Source organism: Dermacentor albipictus, chromosome 5 (genome assembly GCF_038994185.2).
Source record: "Dermacentor albipictus isolate Rhodes 1998 colony chromosome 5, USDA_Dalb.pri_finalv2, whole genome shotgun sequence".
Taxonomy (NCBI): Eukaryota; Metazoa; Arthropoda; class Arachnida; order Ixodida; family Ixodidae; genus Dermacentor; species Dermacentor albipictus.
The window spans coordinates 56,593,505-56,611,874 of NC_091825.1; the positions used below are offsets into that span (position 1 = coordinate 56,593,505).

Below are 18,370 nucleotides of genomic sequence, written 5' to 3' on the forward strand. Positions count from 1 at the left end.
CACCGATTCTGAGAGTGACAACGACAGAAATCAACCTAGAACTTGAGCATGCATCGGTAGTTTGTGCTCCTCCGCCAACTGAAGCCATCAAGCTTGTGGGGATGCGCGACTCTCACGCGTCCCATGATATGTTGTTGTCCCGCATAGCTCCCGTCTCCTGTAATCCGGCTTCACCGCGTGGCCTGGTGCCCGCGGCAGTCGGTGTGGTTGAAGCGCATTGCGAGAGATGGCGCGAGTGTGGCTCTGCTTGTGCCACCTAACGGCAGGGTTACTTAGGCGCAAAAAGGAGAAGGCTCTTCTCCTTCTTTGGCTCGGGGACGGCAAACGCCGCGGACGTTCCGCGCGTGCGCCGATCCATGCTTCTGCGAGACTGTCTCGCGAGGCCTCGTTCGAACATGCCACCGTTCGCGTGACCGTACGCGCGAACGACCGGCCGTTGGTGTCCAGCATGGGGCGAACATATTCGCTCGTTATCCGGTCACGGTGAGTCGGACTTCCGCGATTTTTCGCGCACCTATCAGCATGTCTTGTGGATAGCAACTCGGCTAGCAGGCATTTAGTCTATGAAAGGTGCAATAAATGTCCTTGTGATTGTTTGCGCTACTGTGTTGTTGTTCCTTTGTCCCAAGAGCACGGTTGAGAACCCCACAAGCTAAGATGGAGACATACCAAAACTGTCGAAAATGTTGCAACAGAAGAAACGCAGCAGAAAACAATAGTTTGTTGCAAGACTTGTCGAGTTCCCCTATGTTTCACATCGTGGAGCTACTTTGCTGCATGGCACGCCCAACTGTAGGGCTTTGTGTTTAATTTTTGTAGCGCATGTACTTTTAAAGGAAAATTTATCATTCTTTTGCAGATAGTTGCTATTAGGTAGCAAAGCACTGCATATTTCAAAAAATGCAACTTAGCATTTTTTTTATTATACATACAAGTGTACCTTTACAAGTTTTGTTCAATTTTATTTTACAATTGTGTTAATTTATATTCTTTTGATTACATAAATCACATTAATAAAAGTTGTATCCCTGAGAAGAGCGTTCATTCTGCTTTGCTTTCATGTATCGCATAAAACTTTTAGTGCAATAGTCTCTTCAGAAAAAAAATTATATAATACATGTGTGTGTGTGTGTGTGTGTGTGTGTGTGTGTGTGTGTGTGTGTGTGTGTGTGTGTGTGTGTGTGTGTGTGTGTGTGTGTGTGTGTGTGTGTGTGTGTGTGTGTGTGTGTGTGTGTGTGTGCGCGCGCATGCATTGCATAACCTACAAAAATAATGACCAGCTTCTCCACAGTACGGAAACAGTTAAAAAAGAAAAACTGTATTGCACAACTTGAACAGCAAAACAACTTTGCAAGCTTGTCAATGTGGCTTGACAGGGATACTTGATTGGCATAGCTGGCGACTTACTGCACTGAGCAGTGCAAAAAATCAGACAAGAACGAGGAAAAGGACTCATTTGTGTATACTCATCCACTGTTTGCATTGTTCACACAGTTTGAAGGCTGTCAATGTGTCAGGCTGGCTAGCCACCCGCCTTGCTAGACACCTAAGTGACTGGAAAGTGCAGAAGAACACAGACTGTACACACACCGTGTCTGAGGAAAGGTCAATGAGCGGTGTCACACGACCTTCTTCCTTCTTTTCAGTCTCCTTGTTACCGTTGGCCTCCAGCTGGTTGTCCTGCTGACCGCCACCATCCTGCGAGAGAGTGAAACAGTGGTATCCCGGCTGCTTAGCGAGGCTACAAAGCAATGCAAGATTTCGTGGGCAACAGGCCACTGCTGCAGAAGCAAGAATCTGCAGGCAATAATTTGTTGTCGCAAGATCTCTACTGTCCAAGTCCTCCCGAACGTACTTTTCAACCTTCAGTTTTCTGGCAACATTCTTATGTCTGATCAATATTATTTGCTTCTCCATCTCTGTGAAACTACACTCAAGCAACGGTCTGATCACATATCATGTCAATATAATTTACCACGTTTGACTGAATATAATGCAACTTCATTGTCCTTGTTCCTTATGGCTAGCCTGGTAAAAGCATCTTGCACTGTATCTAGAACGACATTCCAGATATCCCTAACACTAACAGAACATTTTGTGTTTACCCTTGCGTTGTTTTTAACTCAAATTTTGTAACAAGTGTTTATTTTTTATTTTTATTTTTGTAATCATTCTGCAAATCACTTGGAATGGTTGTTTGCCCAGTTTGTCCAGACTTAGTAGGCAACATATGGTGAAATCGGTCTATGTCCTTGCAGCAGCTCACTTCCCCAAAGGCAAGGGGTGCAGGCAACAGTAGTTTCTCGTGTGTACTGAGCAAACAAGGCAAGCAAACATGTTTTGCCAACCACTGGGGACCAAGAAAATGTCATCCCACCACAAAACTTCAATGAAAACAAAGAAGCAGTAAACACAAATTCATTTAGAATCGAAAGAATAAAAACAGGGGTTCCTGTACAATACTGTGAGGAGCAGCAACATGTCGCATGATAACACTGCTACAGTGGAACCCCATTGATACATTCTTAAAGGGACCATGAAATAAAAAAGAAAACATACCAGCTGGGAAAACATGACTATGAGGAAGGGCGCAAATCACCACAGCACAATGTCGGAAACAGTGAGTGGCAGCCAGTGCAGTTAGATGTGTCAGCACTCGTACTGTGACCAGGAAGGGCAGATGCATGTGTGCATAACAAAGGGACACGTACAGTGTTAATTGACAGTGGCTCCTACTGCAATATTTTGTGTATGCTTCACCGCATAACATAGTTCTACTGCATCCTGGAGCTGACTAAAGAGAACCGGCAATTGTGATAGCAAATAAGACCCCTGCAGGCCCCAGCGTAAATGTAGCCCTGTAATCGGCAGAATTGGCCCAGTGTGTGCGGTTCCCGGGAGGTTTGAATCAATGCACACTTTTTCAGATGCTTCGTCAACTGCTCTTTGCGTGCTTTCTACAAATGTTTGTGCAGTGCCTGGCTTGTGCAACTATGTTTATTTATTGCAGACTTTGGTTGTTTGTTGCAACAAATTGGTTACCTGTTGCAACATGTGAGAGTCCATTTCTCCCTGCACCGTTACATTTACGTGGTTGTCACTTTCGGATGCAATGCAAGATGCAAGAACATTACAGAATGGCACTGTATCAAATGGGTACATAACACATAAAAGTCAATGGGATTCAGATCGGAACCACGAACACGACATACCAGCTGGGTAAATGCAACGGAATGTATCGACAGGGATTCCACTGTGGACTAGTGAAAGATTAGTGTCAAGCCTTCAATTACCTGTCAGGGCTATGTTCTTTTTATCTTACTTGGCATGGCATGTTGCAGTGTGACCATAACATTTGCATCAAGCGAGATATATCAAGACAATAATGACTGCCCATGGAGCAACGAAGACAAATTCGAATAGAATGCACCTGTGCCAACCTGCTCTCAACATGCCTCCGCACGTGTAAGAGATGGAGAGATCTGTCCAATAGCATGCAGCCACCAGTGCTACTGAACTCGAGAGGTTAGATGGCAGATGCGAAATGTGAGCCACAAGTCGTCAGATTCAGCTGAAAAGTCATTGTATAACAACCATTTTTCATTGATTCAACTCCTCAAAGTTTTGTTCATAGTGGCTCTAATGATGTAATAAAATAATGGAGAGAAGTTGATAAATGCCCAGCAAGAAAATGTGCACGCAATCTTGCGGAGCAAGCAAAACAAGTTTGCCTGCACAATGCTGCATCATACCTGAGAGACTGTTGCAGCTTGTCGCGAGCCTTGCCAGGCTTGGTAGGCCACCTAGTGGTTCAAAAAAAAAAACATCACTGTTAAAAGTTCTACAGTAAGTGGGTGCACATAATGTGAGGCATGACAAAGATGAGCACAAGCCTTCATACATAATACAGTTGAGACTCCTTACAACAAGTACAGATATATGACACTGAGAAATTGTGGGGTTTAATGTCTCAAAGCTGTGCTGTGGGCTATGAGGCACACAAAGCTTATGAATTAATTTTGACCACTCAAGGATTCTTAACGTACATCCAAGGCTCGGTATCCAAGCTTCCTTGCATTCCATCCCACATTGTAATGCAGTGGCTGGGATTCGAGCCCACGACCTCATGTTTGGTAACAGAGCCACCGCAGTGGGTGCTTCCTAAGCTTTGCACAGTGCACACACTTGGGTGCACAATGGATATGTCGAATTCTATAGTACTGCAGCACACTTAATTGTGTTGGACACTACAGTTGCGCATAAATTTCTGTGCAGTATCTTGATTACATTTAAAAAATAATATTTATAACCACGTATCTATAGTTACATTCCCTCTTCATGAATGTCCTAACTGCTATTTTCTCTCATCTATTTTACTGTGAATTTCGTCTCCCCTATCTATCTTCCTAGCCCATGGCCGCAGGACAGTAGCATTCACTGGGAAGCGAGATAGAGTAAAACCTCGTTAAATTGTACCCGCTTAAACAGTAGTTTCATTTTAAAAGTAGTAAAGCCAAATCCCTGACTCAGCGGCCATTGAACATAATGTGTTTTGTATCCGCATAAACCGTACAAGCTTATTGCGTACGTATCAGTCTACGCGTAGTGTTTCCACTTTTCGTCGCGCAAACACGGCGGTGTGCCGTCTCCATCGGGCGGCCCGGCAGAACAACAAACCTCAGAGATCAGCACAACAGCCTTCAAGCACCCTGTGCGTTTGCGCGTGAAGCCACATGAACATTAACATCATTTTGGTGCCATGTCAGAGAGCGTTGTGGCGTCGTGCAAGCGAGAACTCACGTCATGCCGAAACTCGGATAAAAAAGAGGCCGGGTACTCAGCATAGAAGAAAAATTAGACATTGTTCGTGCTATCGAACATGACGTGAAAAGTCGGCGCTGGCACGTGACATGGGTCTACTGTTGACTACGGTGGGTGGCCTTTGGAATGTGAAGAAGTTGCTCCACAGCGCTGCTGCGACCGCGAAGAGATGTCGGCTACAAGGTTCGACTTTTTGCGATCGTTGTCTCGGTTGTTGCCAAAGTGTCATCTAGCGACAGTGATGAGGACGACATGGAAGGCGAAAGCACAGGCGATTCAGGCCCGACAGTGGCAGAAGCTGCGTGTTACGTCAGCCTCATGAATGCAATCGTCGCGATGAGAACACCCCGCAATAAAAAGGTGAACCACAACTTGTGCATCACTACCGCACCTGTGCACAGAGAATATGTAACGCCAACGAGGAATCTGCCATGCGAGTGTTTGCCGAGAAGAGGGGACTGGCTGAAAAGCTGGTTCACAGCTTCAGCAAGTTTGAGGCCGCTGTCGTCGTTACTAGGCCACCGCGGCATCAAACGAAAATAACATATTTGTCGCATGAAGTAAATAAATTCAGCATGTTCTTTCCCCTTTCATTGCACTCTCTCCGATTTCCGTTTTTGACAGTTAAGTGGGCGATCTCATGCTATTTCAGTTAAGCAGTACTACTGTTTAGTATGTACTTTTTCCGAGCTCCAGCCAACTACGGTTTAACTGTTGGTTTCCGAACTCCAGCCAACTACAGTTACAGTTCACTGTAGTTACGGTGCCTGTGACCCTTCATTTCCTTCCCCCTCTTTTAACACAATAAAGTGTACTACTACTACTACTACAACTACTACTACTACTACTGCTACTACTATAGCACTGGATGCATGTGACAGGCTTCTCTGGGGTACACAAGAATCGGTGATGGTAGCTTGTTGCATCAGCTTCTGCTTACCCGGAAGTAACAGCTCATGTTCCCCCAGCGAGCAATGTTGGACATGAGGGCGGACAACAGTTACAAGGAAGTAGTCTCGGTTCCCCTTCAACTTTATTATACTGAGATCCTATTGCAACTGCATAAGCACAGGAATAAACAATGAGGACATGCTATAGCTGAAAACTTGTTCTTGGGTTGGTTAGTCGATACTTGACAAAGTATCCTACAGGATGTTTCACTTAACTTGATTGAACCAAGGATTTTAAAAAAGTGGTTAGCTGCAGCTGAATGATACCAGTGGCATATGGTTTGCTGTTGTGTGGCACTCCTTAGGGTATATTTTATATCGTGCTTAATTAGTTAATTAACTAAGATCAATAATGCAAATCTGTTAATATTCACTTTAGGGCCCAGTGGATTTCGTTACATTGTAGAGTACATTCGAAAACGACCGATCCAATTTTTTGTGGCAAAGTACATGCTGCGTGGCGATTTTTTTCCGGCATTTAACCTTTTCGGGGTCAATATTTACGGCGCCGTCTGTACACTTAAAAAGCGCGCCTATTTTGTAACTTTTCCTTTTCTGGCATGTGCTGCCACTGTGTGGGAATACAGGGAATTTTTTTCTCGCACCTCCCTATCTTGGTTTTCGTTGCATGCTTTGTTTTACAGCTAGTTTGCTCCGGCGGCTTCTATATACTACCGCTCGCGTGTTGGCACGGGCGGCCAGTGGTTTGGGCTTTGTTCCGCGGACGGTTTCAGCTTCTTGCGCTCGCAAAACTAATGGCTATCTCGTTACCAATCGCTCAAAGGGCAACCGCCTGTTTCTCGCTCGTTTAGTGCTCACAGGGGTGCGCATAGAAAGGATGCCATTGTGCATGCGTTTTATTTTTTATTTTTTGGAGATGCGCGAAAACTGGTTGCTTCTGGTTGGCAATAAGATGAAGATAAGTGGAAGATTGCACCTCGTTTTGCTTTTTTGACAGGCACACAACCACACAGTTTTCTTGAGTCCGTTCGCCTACGCAGTTCGATTATGCTATGGACATAAATATTAGTGTAAGAGCAGGAACATTTGAGAGTTGCGAAATATGCTCATGTGCAGACTTTCAAAGACGAACTATCTGTATAACAATGCATCAAATTTTTAATTCTTATAGTTTATTTCCTTTTTTTAGTGTCGTTATTCATGAATAAAGAGTACATATATACGAATGCAAAATATTTTTTTCTCACTTTAGGGTCACCCTAGAAAAATTGCGGTAATTTTTTTCGAAATAGGTCCCTAAGAAGAATTGGAATCTGCTAGAGTGGGCATGGGAACAACGCTACAATGCGGCTGACAAACATCTTCCGCTTCTGCCTGTTTCAGCTCGTGACAGCATCCAGCCCAAGCACCGCTGCGGCGCCTTATCGGTGCTGCAATGGCGCTTTGCCACACGTGTTGCACACTGAAAACCCAGCGCCAAGTGACGCATCCTCCGGCGATCCACGAGTTGCCACGCCAGCGCCAGTTCCTGTGACTCTCCCTGGACGGTCTACTGCATCACCATCGACATCAACGCCCCCGCTCTACTTAAACTACTGGCACCGTCCGCAGCAGTTCAGTGGGCATGGGAACAACGCTACAATGCGGCTGACAAACATCTTCCGCTTCTGCCTGTTTCAGGTTTGTTACACATCTTCTAAACGCTCAGATAACGCGTTCCTTGTCGTGTTCCCATGCCCACAGCTGCTTTTGAACCATGTGCATGAGTGTTTTTGCGTGATGAAAACGTTGCTGTCCGGGGATGTCGAGCTGAATCCCGGGCCGAATTCTAATAAATCCGCGAAAGCTTCAGGTGATGACAGTTCTGTTTTAACACTGCTTCATGATCTTCGGGACCGTTCCGCCAACATAGAACAAGGACAGGCGCGCATAATTGATTCCCTGCAAAGCCTTACAGCAAATCAGAAGGAACTAAGTAAAAACATTACAGAAATCTCCGCCCGCCTTAACGCTGTTGAAAATAAATTGCAGTTGCTCGACGCAGTTCGGGAGGACATGACCACAGTGAACGAAAGTACTGAAAGAGCATTAGCTCAAAATGAGATACTAAAAATCCGTTTAAATGACCTTGAGGATAGGTCTCGTAGAAACAATATTGTATTTTATAATGTTCCAGAGGGACCCAATGAAACATGGGCAGAATCCGAGGAAAAAATAAGAGGTATTGTTCAAAAGAACATGTCCTTAACCTTAGCCGAACTGGACATTGAACGCGCGCACAGGATCGGTAAGGCTGTAACGGGGAAAAAGCGACCAATAATTGTGAAATTCACGCACTACAAAACTAAAGAACAGGTCATGGGCGCAAAAAGCAAGCTAAAAGAGTCCGATTTCTCGATTAATGAAGATTTTGCTCCGGACACCAGGCATGCACGGAAAAAGCTTGCTGAATTCGCAAAGCAAACTGAGCCCGGTGAACCGTTTAGTCTTCGTTTTAATAAGCTTATTCTGAAGAAAAAATGCTATACCTACTGCCCTATAACTGATAGCGTTCGAGAAAAAGATGAAAAACTTGTTGTAACTAACTCTGGTCCTTTGTCTCCTAGATAGCTCAACGAACATGAGCACCGACCTGCGCAAGCACCACATAACGTCTCAGTTCTTTTTACTAATATACGCAGTGTCATTGGCAATCGTGATAGTTTATCTTGCACGGCCGATACTACAGCAGCCGACATCATTGTACTGACAGAAACTTGGCTCAATGAAACTGTAGATAATAATGAAATATTTTCAACGGAAAAGTGTTACCGTGTATTTCGCTGTGACCGTTCTTTTGGTCGCGGCGGTGGTGTATTAATCGCTGTGTCCGACAATCTAGAATGCTTTGAAGTTAGTGTTGGTACTACACTGGAGTTCAAATGTCTACAGGTAACAATTAACCATAAAGCTCTATTATTTTGTGCATGCTACCGCGCACCATCTACGCCCGTCGGCTTTTCTAACGACCTTCATGATATTCTGAACATAATTCAAACAAAGTTTCCTGGTCGTCCTATCTTTATTTTTGGTGATTTCAACTTCCCGAACATTAACTGGTCTAGCCCTGCAGTGGACGGTGACGGATCTTCCGAGTCGGCAAGTTTTTCAGCCCTCTGCTCCTTCTTCTCGCTAACACAAATGGTTACTCAGCCGACAAGGACGACAGCTACCAGTTCTAACGTATTAGACCTTTTGCTAACGAGCGCCCCAGATTTTGTTTCCGAGGTAAAATACTTGCCAGGCTTAAGTGATCATTGTTTACTGCACGTCACGTTGAATTTACCGTCGAATAAAACGCCAAATAAAACGAAAACCATTTACAATTATGCTAAAGCAAATTTTTCTGCAATTAATGATGGCCTCCAGTTCTTTCTCGACGATTTCGTCCTGGCATTTGCCGAACGATCTGTTAACGACAACTGGTGCATGTTTAAAGAAAACCTGCATGATTTAATCGAATTGCACGTCCCTCGTAAAATAATCACGACTAATCGTAGGTCCCCATGGTTCACTCGTTCCTTAAAACGCCTCGGGAACAGAAAAAGGCGGTTATATGTCAGGGCGCGGTCGTCCGGAAGATCGGAGCATTGGTCAGCTCTAAGAGCCGCAGTTGGCACTTATAAAAAATCGTTAAAAGATGCTAAACAACATTTCTTTAATGTCACACTGCCATCATTTCTTTTAACTGACACTAAAAAATTCTGGAACGTTGTTAATGGGTCAGATCAGCCATCAATCTCTCTCCTGGATCATCATTCAAATCCCATCCCTAACAGTGATAGTGCTAATGTACTTAACGAGACTTTTGCTAATGCATTTTCTGTCCCTTTTAGCGCATCACCACCTGACTATACTCCCGATATCATATTTCCTATGGATCCCATTCGTTTTGACTTTGAAGGCATTATAAGTATCATAGATCGTTTAAAGTTATCCTCTTCGTGTGGTCCCGATAATATCAGCACTAAAATCCTGAAAAACACTAAAGTATATTCTTCCATCATACTATCGAAAATATTTGAGCAATCCCTTCAAACTTGTGACGTCCCAGACGACTGGAAATTGGCTAAGGTAGTTCCACTCCATAAATCAGGCGACAAGCACCTATCACTCAACTATCGGCCAGTATCACTAACCAGCATTCCTTGCAAGATAATGGAACATGTAATCTTGTCATCCCTAGCAAACTTTCTTGAGTCATCATCCTTTTTTACTCATGCGCAGCATGGATTTAGAAAACACTTTTCTTGTGAAACACAGCTAATAAATTTTACAAATGATATTAACTTCATACTTGATCGTGGCAGTGAGGTTGACTGCATCTATTTAGATTTTTCCAAAGCATTCGACAAAGTCTCTCACAGCTTGCTTCTTCACAAACTAATAAACTTAACATCGACCAAAATGTACTACGATGGATTGAATGCTTTTTGTCTAACAGGTTCCAATACGTGCACGCTAACGGCATTAACTCATCACCGGTATCTGTGACCTCAGGCGTCCCACAAGGTTCTGTTATCGGTCCCTTGCTCTTTCTGGTATATATTAATGACTTACCTAACAACGTAACATCCACAGTGCGACTTTTTGCGGATGACTGTGTGGTTTATCGGGAAATAAAAAATACTAATGACACTGTACTACTCCAGGAAGACTTAGCTACTATATCTAACTGGTGTTCACAATGGAAGATGACACTTAACGATACTAAATGCAAAGTAATGCGTTTTTCGCGTCGCGTCAATCCGTGCCCCGCTCCCTACACTATTTGTTCCTCCCTGCTAACACCGGTAACATCTTACAAATACCTCGGTGTCATCATAACGTCAAACCTAGCTTGGAAGGCACATATCATTTCTATCATCGCATCCGCTAACCGCATGCTTGGATATCTGAAACGGAATTTTTCCTTAGCCCCGACACCTATTAAACTTCTTCTGTACAAATCGCTTGTCCGCTCCAAATTAGAATACGCTAATTCAGTATGGGACCCTTTCACTAACTCTCTTATCGACGCCCTCGAAGCCGTACAGAACAGAGCAGCCCGTTTCATCTTTCGTAACTATGATCGTTTGTCCAGCGTCACAGAAATGAAAAACACATTGTCACTAACCCCTCTCTCAACGCGCAGAAAAATATCACGCCTGTGTCTGTTTTTTAAAATTTACCACATGAATTCCACCCTTAAAGATACATTACTCACGCCGCCAACATATGTTTCATCCCGCTTAGATCATCCATGCAAAGTTGGTGTTTCACAGTGCCGTACAACATCCTGCAGGAATTCTTTCATTCCAAAAACATCATTGGACTGGAATCAGCTACCATGTGATATTGCACTTTCGAAAGATTTTGATGAATTTAAGAAGAAATTATCAACATATTATTGCTTGCCATAGCTTTGGTTCCATTTGCATTTTTCTCGTTATCATGCGCATCCTTCTGTATTTTCCCCCCAGATTTGCTGTGTTCATGTTTGTGCTAATGGTGGCGTTTTTCAATTTTTGCGATTTTCGACTTTTCTGTGCGTGACTTAGCGTTTTTTGGTAATTGTATAAATTTTGAACTCGCTTCATGTTCTGGGTAGTGAATTATGTATTTGTTCCGGTATATATATATATGTTTTATATATATGCGTTGTCTCCTTTTGTACAAATTTATTGAAATGTGTGTACCACTCCCCTCAATAATGCCCTCTGGGCCATGAGGGTATCTGAAATAAATAAATAAATAAAAAATAAATAAATAAAAAAATCGACCCTGGGCGGTCGCAAATGGCAAAAGAAGATCGACCCTGAAAGGGTTAAAGAAAGCCTGCAAGATATGAAATAAAACCACGTGACTGCGCTCATGCACTATCCTACTGCAGCGCTCTCAACTGCGCTTCGTGCAAAAGAACCGTGCGCGCGGTCCATCGAGAAGTGAGTGGTCGGAGCTCTAGGCATCAGCTTCACAATGCATCAGCATCTCTGGCAGTGGCACACAAAATGGAAGCACCGTCGTCCCTGATAAGCGATAGGCTCGACGCACAGGTTAGCGCGCTGCAATGCAATAGCGCACGAGTCCAGTCACATGGTTTTATTTCATATTTTGTAGGCTTTCTGCATGGCAATTTGATAAGCTTGAAATGGCCGAAAACGTCATTACATGGAAACCATGTCATGAAATTACTTCGTTGAATCACGGAACATAGTTCAAGGTTTCCAATTTAACTAAGAGCAGGAAATGAAAATCGTTTGTTACATCGCGAATTTTATTAAATCGAAGTTCGTTACACCAAGATTTGCCTGTACAGCTTTGCTGTATTTGATGTACAAGTTGCTCGACTTGACGTACATCTGCGAAGCCCTTCTCTCTCTGTGATTGAGCACTCACCTGAAAGGCCTGAGAGATGGTGAGTGCGGCCGCCTGGGCAACCCTCCGCTTGGCACAGAGGAACGCGTGACATTCCATCACTTCATTGCTGTGCGTCCCGATGAAGGCCACCACTCGGTCAAAGCTGGCGTCAGCCGAGCAGAAGGAGATCCTGCACGGAGTCCCGGAATGGGCGGGATGTGAAACACACACTTCACGGCTACCTAATGCTAACTTTCAGCAGTACCAAAGTCAAGCATGATAACTTCCAATCTAGCTAAGAAAAAAAAAATGAGAACAGAAAGTGGACAATAGAAATCTGACAAATAACACTTGTTAAAGAGGGGCCCTGCAACCATGTTGCACTCGTCAAAGTTCTGCATCGCAACTCGTTCCTTGTGTTATCTCGAGGTGAATGCAAAAAGAATTACAAAAATTGACCTGCCCATACAAGAGCTATACAACTTGCAAATTCAAAATAAATGCAGATGACAGAAATAGGCATACCCTTTCGCATTTCATTCTATCAGTGAGAACTCGTGCTTCTTCCAATCAAAATGTGGCTTACATCCTGCAATACCAGAAGTTTCTTCCCTTCGTAGCCTCGGTTAATATGGTGGCATCATCTAGTTAAGGTGCCTGCAAATGCCCCACCTCACGACCAGTAAATTTTATAAACAGTCATTGGATGTTTGTTAAAAATATAAAGAATGAACTTTACACACTGTTGATAGCCATGTGCTACTTGCAAGTGCTTACTTTTGCATTATTTCTAAAGTGTACACTGTTGGACAGCACCACCCTGGGTCAATTGCAAATGAGATTAATTTGTATTGCTCAAAGGCAGGTTCTCTTTGTAGCTTTAAAAGGCATAAAACATGTTTTTATTTTGAAGTTTGTTATTGTGCGTAGCATAAACACCAACTATAATTCGTACCCAACCAATCAAAATGAACAGCTACTGAAGTACTAAAGCGCCAAACAGACAACACAAGAAGAGACACGGATGAGCGCTTACTAACAACTGATGCTTTATTGACGGAAACACAATATATAAACGCAAACTTGAGGGCCTTACTCGCGCATTGTCAAAAATCACATGATAACCAGGCAAAAGGCGATAGAACGATTGTGAAGGTGACGTTCAGGAAGATGACACGTGGTGTACAGGGCCAAATGACATAAATGATAATGGTTACGCAATACACAAACACCGCCGTAAGGGAGTACCCCATAAAAACTAAAAGATTACGAATTTTCACCAAGCGCAGGCGGCGCAGCAACAAGCTCAGTTCTAACTAAGGGCTTTTAAAGAGAACATTTCACTTTTATACAGAGTTTTTGATGGTTCGCTCACGCATTCAAGGCCCTTTCTTTAGTGTGGAAGGCTTCTTTCAGCTCACGGGCAATGCTGTCTCGACTTCTGTCCAGAATGATGGTATCCCTTAGGCGAGGCTTGCACCCGCATTCTTTGCAATGGATGGCCATATTGGAACCAGTTCCTCTTTCCTGTGAGTGTTCGTGTTCTTTTAGCCTTCCATTTAAACACCGCCCCGTCTGTCCAACGTAGACCTTTTTGCATGAGAGCGGAATTTGATAAACTACCCCTTCCTTGCAACTGACAAGTGGATCGGTATGCTGGGTTCTGCAGATCGCGCGTTCTGTTTTTTGGTTGTTAACGCAGGCGCACAATGCAGCAAGTTTTGAAGGGGCTGAGAAAACAACCGGGACTTTGAATTTACTCGCGACCTTTTTCAGGTTGTGAGCTACGCGGTGAGAGTACGGTACGACTACAGGTCTTAATCTCCTGGTTTGTTCTTGCGTGTTTTTTCTTGCTTTCCCTTTTATTTTCTGGAGCAGGCACTCTACTAAAGAACTTAGAACTGCCTGTGGAAAGCCCGCCTCTTTTAGCCTTTCAATCTGCTGTTGGAAGCTGCTTCGTATGGCATGCTTACATGATTTCCTGGCAGCCGATTCCAATGCCCCTGTGGCTATCACTCTTTTTACGACCTTAGAGTGGGCTGACTCATAAGACAAGAGCTCTTTTTGCGCTCGGGGTTGGTACTTCCAGTGCACTTCAGCTCCCAGGCTGAGCTTGAGGTCTAAAAACTGTAACTTATTGTTCTTTGGTAGCTCAAAGGTGTATTCTAAACCATGGCTATATTTCATAAAAACATCTAGCATCTCTTTGACAGATTCTTGGTGGCCTGGCGGATCCTGTCTGTTTAACACAATTAGGAAATCATCTACATATTTAAATACTTTCAAAACCTTCTGTTTGTCAAGCATGCTGTCCAAAATGCTATCAACGGCCGAAAGAAAAATGTTGCTTAAGATAGGGGCTACACAGGACCCTATACAGATGCCCTTCTTCTGGAAATAAATCCTATCAACAAACTGAACTAGCGTGGAACTAAGATAAAACTTCAGAAGCCTAATGAAATTTTCAACTGACATGCCCACAGAATTCCGAAACAGGATGGTGCCTTTTTTTTCAATACATGCCTGGACAGCTAATAACAGTTCCATGTGTTGTGGTATAGAAAAGAAAACATCCTTAACATAGACCGAGAAAAAACCACCTACGGTACCACAGGACTGCAAAAATCCTACCACATCATAGAAGTTCCTTGTTTCGAAAGGATCTTCTATGCTAAATGAACTCAAATGCTTTAACAGAAACTGGCTAACATGACGTTGCCAAGATTCCCTTTCGCTCACGATACACCGGAAGTGAACTTCTTCTTTGTGGGTCTTGGCGGTAAAAAACATGCCCAAAGTCTTATTTTTGCACTTACTTATGGCATTTGCTATTTTTCCTAGTTCCAGTTCCTTGCAGAGGGACACAGCCTGAGATACACCCTAACCGGCTTGAGGCTTGACGTGGCGAAATTCTTTTCCACAGCTCGGCAGGCCTTCTCCTTGTAAATTCCTTGCGGGACCACAAAGAAGCCTCCTTCCTTGTCAGCCTGTAAAAGCAGCAGGCCATTGTCCTTGAAGAACTACTTTGTTAATCCCAGATCGGTTGCTCGAAGATTTCTTCGAAACTGTTCTTGACAGAGCGTCTACTCCTTCCAGTAGGCACCTTTCCTGGTCTTCAGGTGACGCCTTCTCAGCAACACGCCTATTCAAAGAAAGTGGTTCAAGCGCTGCAGTTTCAGGCTCGAGGCTGAACTTCAGTCCCTTCACCAGCATGTTTTCTACTTCCTCCGCGACTAGCACTTGTCCCAGGATTTTTACGGCACCACTGGCCTTCTTCTTGTCTGGGGGCTTGGGTGTGTTGTTTAGCACATGTCGCCACCAGAATTCCACCGTTTGAGCCACAAGCTTCCTGTATTCCCGGAATTTCTTCTCAGCAACCCACTCAGGATAATTGATGTGACATGTCACGCGCAAATAGTCAAAAAAGAGCCGCACTTGCCTCCACAATTCCAAACGTACAATCCTACACACCCACTTTGCGTGCCCGTAGAAAGGCTGAATGGCACCAAAGAGGGCGGAAATTTCACCAGGGATCAGTCCCTCCTTGAGGCAAAACGAGATGTGTCTGGCACGGCATGAAGACCATGTGATGTGGGTGACGAGGGCTGCCATATTTGACGTCTCTTCTTGTGTCGTCTGTTTGGCACTTTAGTACTTCAGTAACATGCACCAACTAGCCCAACAAAACGTTCTGCTGGAAAACGAACAGCATTTGTCACGTGCCTTAAGTGTCACATGCGCTGCCAAAAATTCTTGATGTATGACACTGCATTCGGCACAGAAACTGATTTCAAGAGCAAATTAAAATATTAAATGCTCTGATTTCGACACTTTCACTGGTTCTGGAGGCATCGCCAAGTCCTACAGTAAGCAAACGTGGAATAAAAACAACATGCACGATTTGAGGTGTAGGGCCCCTTCAACACTGCCTGTAGAAAAACTACTACATTAAATTATATAGGGCGCTCCGAGGCCTACCAGCATTCTTTCTAGTGTTTAAAGGCCTTAATTTAATGCAAAAAATGAAGAGTCAAAAATATCATGTTCGTACTGTTTAGTTGCTGCCACACACCAGCTTGTACGAATTGCGTTTTGGCACCAACCAGCATAGCATGCGAGCTTTCCTGCTAGTATTACCTCACTTTAACATTAACAGCACAGGATGGTGAATCACACCTATTCCACTTTTAGACTGCAGGCCTGTATAGTAGTCAAACACAAAACTCAAGCCCCCTACACTGACCTGTAGATGGACACGTCCAGTTGGAGCTCCCCTGTGGCTAGGTCACGGGTGGAGATGCCTTTGGGCGACACTGTGATGGCCACCTTGGGCAGCTTCTTGCCACTAGCCTTGGCCTGCATACACACAACACAGTGTGCCCTCATTTACCCTCCTTTGCACATTTCACAATTAACGTAATTGATGGTACCGCAATATGGTGAGCCATCCCTTACCCTCACGCCGCAGTGAATGTAAATCTGTTGCAGATTTCCCCACATGACCACCAAATAAAGTCGGTGGACAATGCCTCCGTGTAGAACAGAAAAAGCTTGCGGGCCATACACAAAGAATTAAGCTAAGTGACCGATATCACTGTTGTGTACTGCAGGTAACTGCCAGCTACAGCCAACCAGGTAGGTTGTACTTAGTCATCATCCCCGTCAAAGAACAAACCATTTTCCTAAGAGTAAAGTGAAGAGCTTTGTCTCGCAGCTTTTTCTTTTTTTTTCATTCTAAAGGGCTGTACATGGGGTTCCATCATTTGCAGGTGCAAGTCAGGGGTCGTAATATTTTAGGTTATGTTCATAAGCTTGTGAATAAACACAATACAGCTGTGAATTCGTGAAAATAATACGCAAGCCAACAATAAAGTTCCACCTACAGCCAATGAAAGCTGCTTAAAATGTTCATGGATAAGTCGTGGCACCAAATCAGTAGATCACAAAGCCTGCAGGAATCTTGCAGGAGTCAGCGGTCTCTCGGTATACTACAGTAATGATTAAACTATGCTGGGTCAGGAACACAGTGCACGGCTTAGGAGGAAGCAGAGCGATGCACAGAGTTGCCAGACTGACATTAAATAGGATCCAATGAACTCCATAGATCCAAAGAAGGCCATTACGCGGTGAGCACCTCACCATGTAATAGCCTCATCTGGCAGCTGAAAAGGCAATGACACATCACTGCCTCTACAACTGCACTCTTCATGCATGTGCTGCCAGTTCCCTGAATCATGCATTCTGAAATAAACTTTGAAACTGTTTCACCAGACAGAAGAGAGAGGGCAATGGCTTTTCGTCGAGTCGTTTCTTTTCTGCATCTTTTTTTGAGGCCATTTTTTTCCCTGCCTCTTGAAACGGCAAATGTGTGGCCACGGCAACAAGGCAAACAACAAAAGGACAACAGTGCACATAATCGGTGACATGCTCACCATGGCGATGATGGCCTTGATTGCGTCTGCGGTGGCCTTGTCCCCACTGGGCTCCTCGACCAAGGTGCTACCCAGGTATTTGGCATAGAAAGTGATGCCCTCCACCACAGGCTGCTGGATGTTCACCCATTCCTCGGACAGCTCTGCAGTGCATGCCAGTGCCAAATCAGCGTAAGAGGAAGGCCCAGCTTGGCATGCATTCGTTCTACAAAACTGGTCTGGTTGGAAGCATGTTAAACTGCAAAATGTATCAAAGCTGCATGTCATTGTACTGATGAAGAAAAATTATCTATGAAGATGTTTACACCAAGTATAGAACGGCAAACATGACATCGATGAGGACTTATATCTAAGAGTGCCAAACTATGCTTCAGCAAGACCGCATGAAAGAATACGAGACCATACAAATGTAGCACTAGAAACACAGCAGATCCAACAAGTTGGAATCTATAACAATGAAGCTTCATGTGAGTGCATTAAGAGTTGAAACACAAGTTCGTGTTTTATTGAATGTCCGCACAAAGTGACACGGAAGGCTTTACTGAAGCATTGTAGAGAGGCTAATGCACTCCCACTACCGCGGATGCACGAAGGCAAGCTTTCTGGGTTTTTTTGTTTCCCTTGTACGGCTGCCAACATGCGGAGATGAGAACAATCTGGTGGTGGCAAGGGACCCAGTGGCGATGTTACACGCATTCTCTGCTGTGATTGGCTGGCCTATTGGGCTAGAGAACAGCTATGCAGCACCCACGGTCACAAAAACCAGGCAAGGTTCACTAAGAAAAGCGTCGCTTTTAAAACTATTAAATGCTCATTTCTCACAAAGAA

General features: G+C 44.1%; 1 protein-coding gene across 2 annotated transcripts in view; it reads right to left on the reverse strand.

Moving 5' to 3' along the window:
- Window positions 1-18,370, reverse strand: part of LOC135911189 (low density lipoprotein receptor adapter protein 1-A-like) — a 44,702-nt gene that overhangs the window by 18,040 nt on the left and 8,292 nt on the right. For both annotated transcript variants that reach the window (XM_065443376.2, XM_065443375.2), the window contains exons 2-6: window positions 17,543-17,685; window positions 16,354-16,466; window positions 12,150-12,300; window positions 3,753-3,803; window positions 1,591-1,698 (exon numbers count right to left, since the gene is read on the reverse strand). In XM_065443376.2, the coding sequence (XP_065299448.1) occupies window positions 1,591-1,698; window positions 3,753-3,803; window positions 12,150-12,300; window positions 16,354-16,466; window positions 17,543-17,685 (566 nt within the window). The remainder of the gene's footprint in view (window positions 1-1,590; window positions 1,699-3,752; window positions 3,804-12,149; window positions 12,301-16,353; window positions 16,467-17,542; window positions 17,686-18,370) is intronic.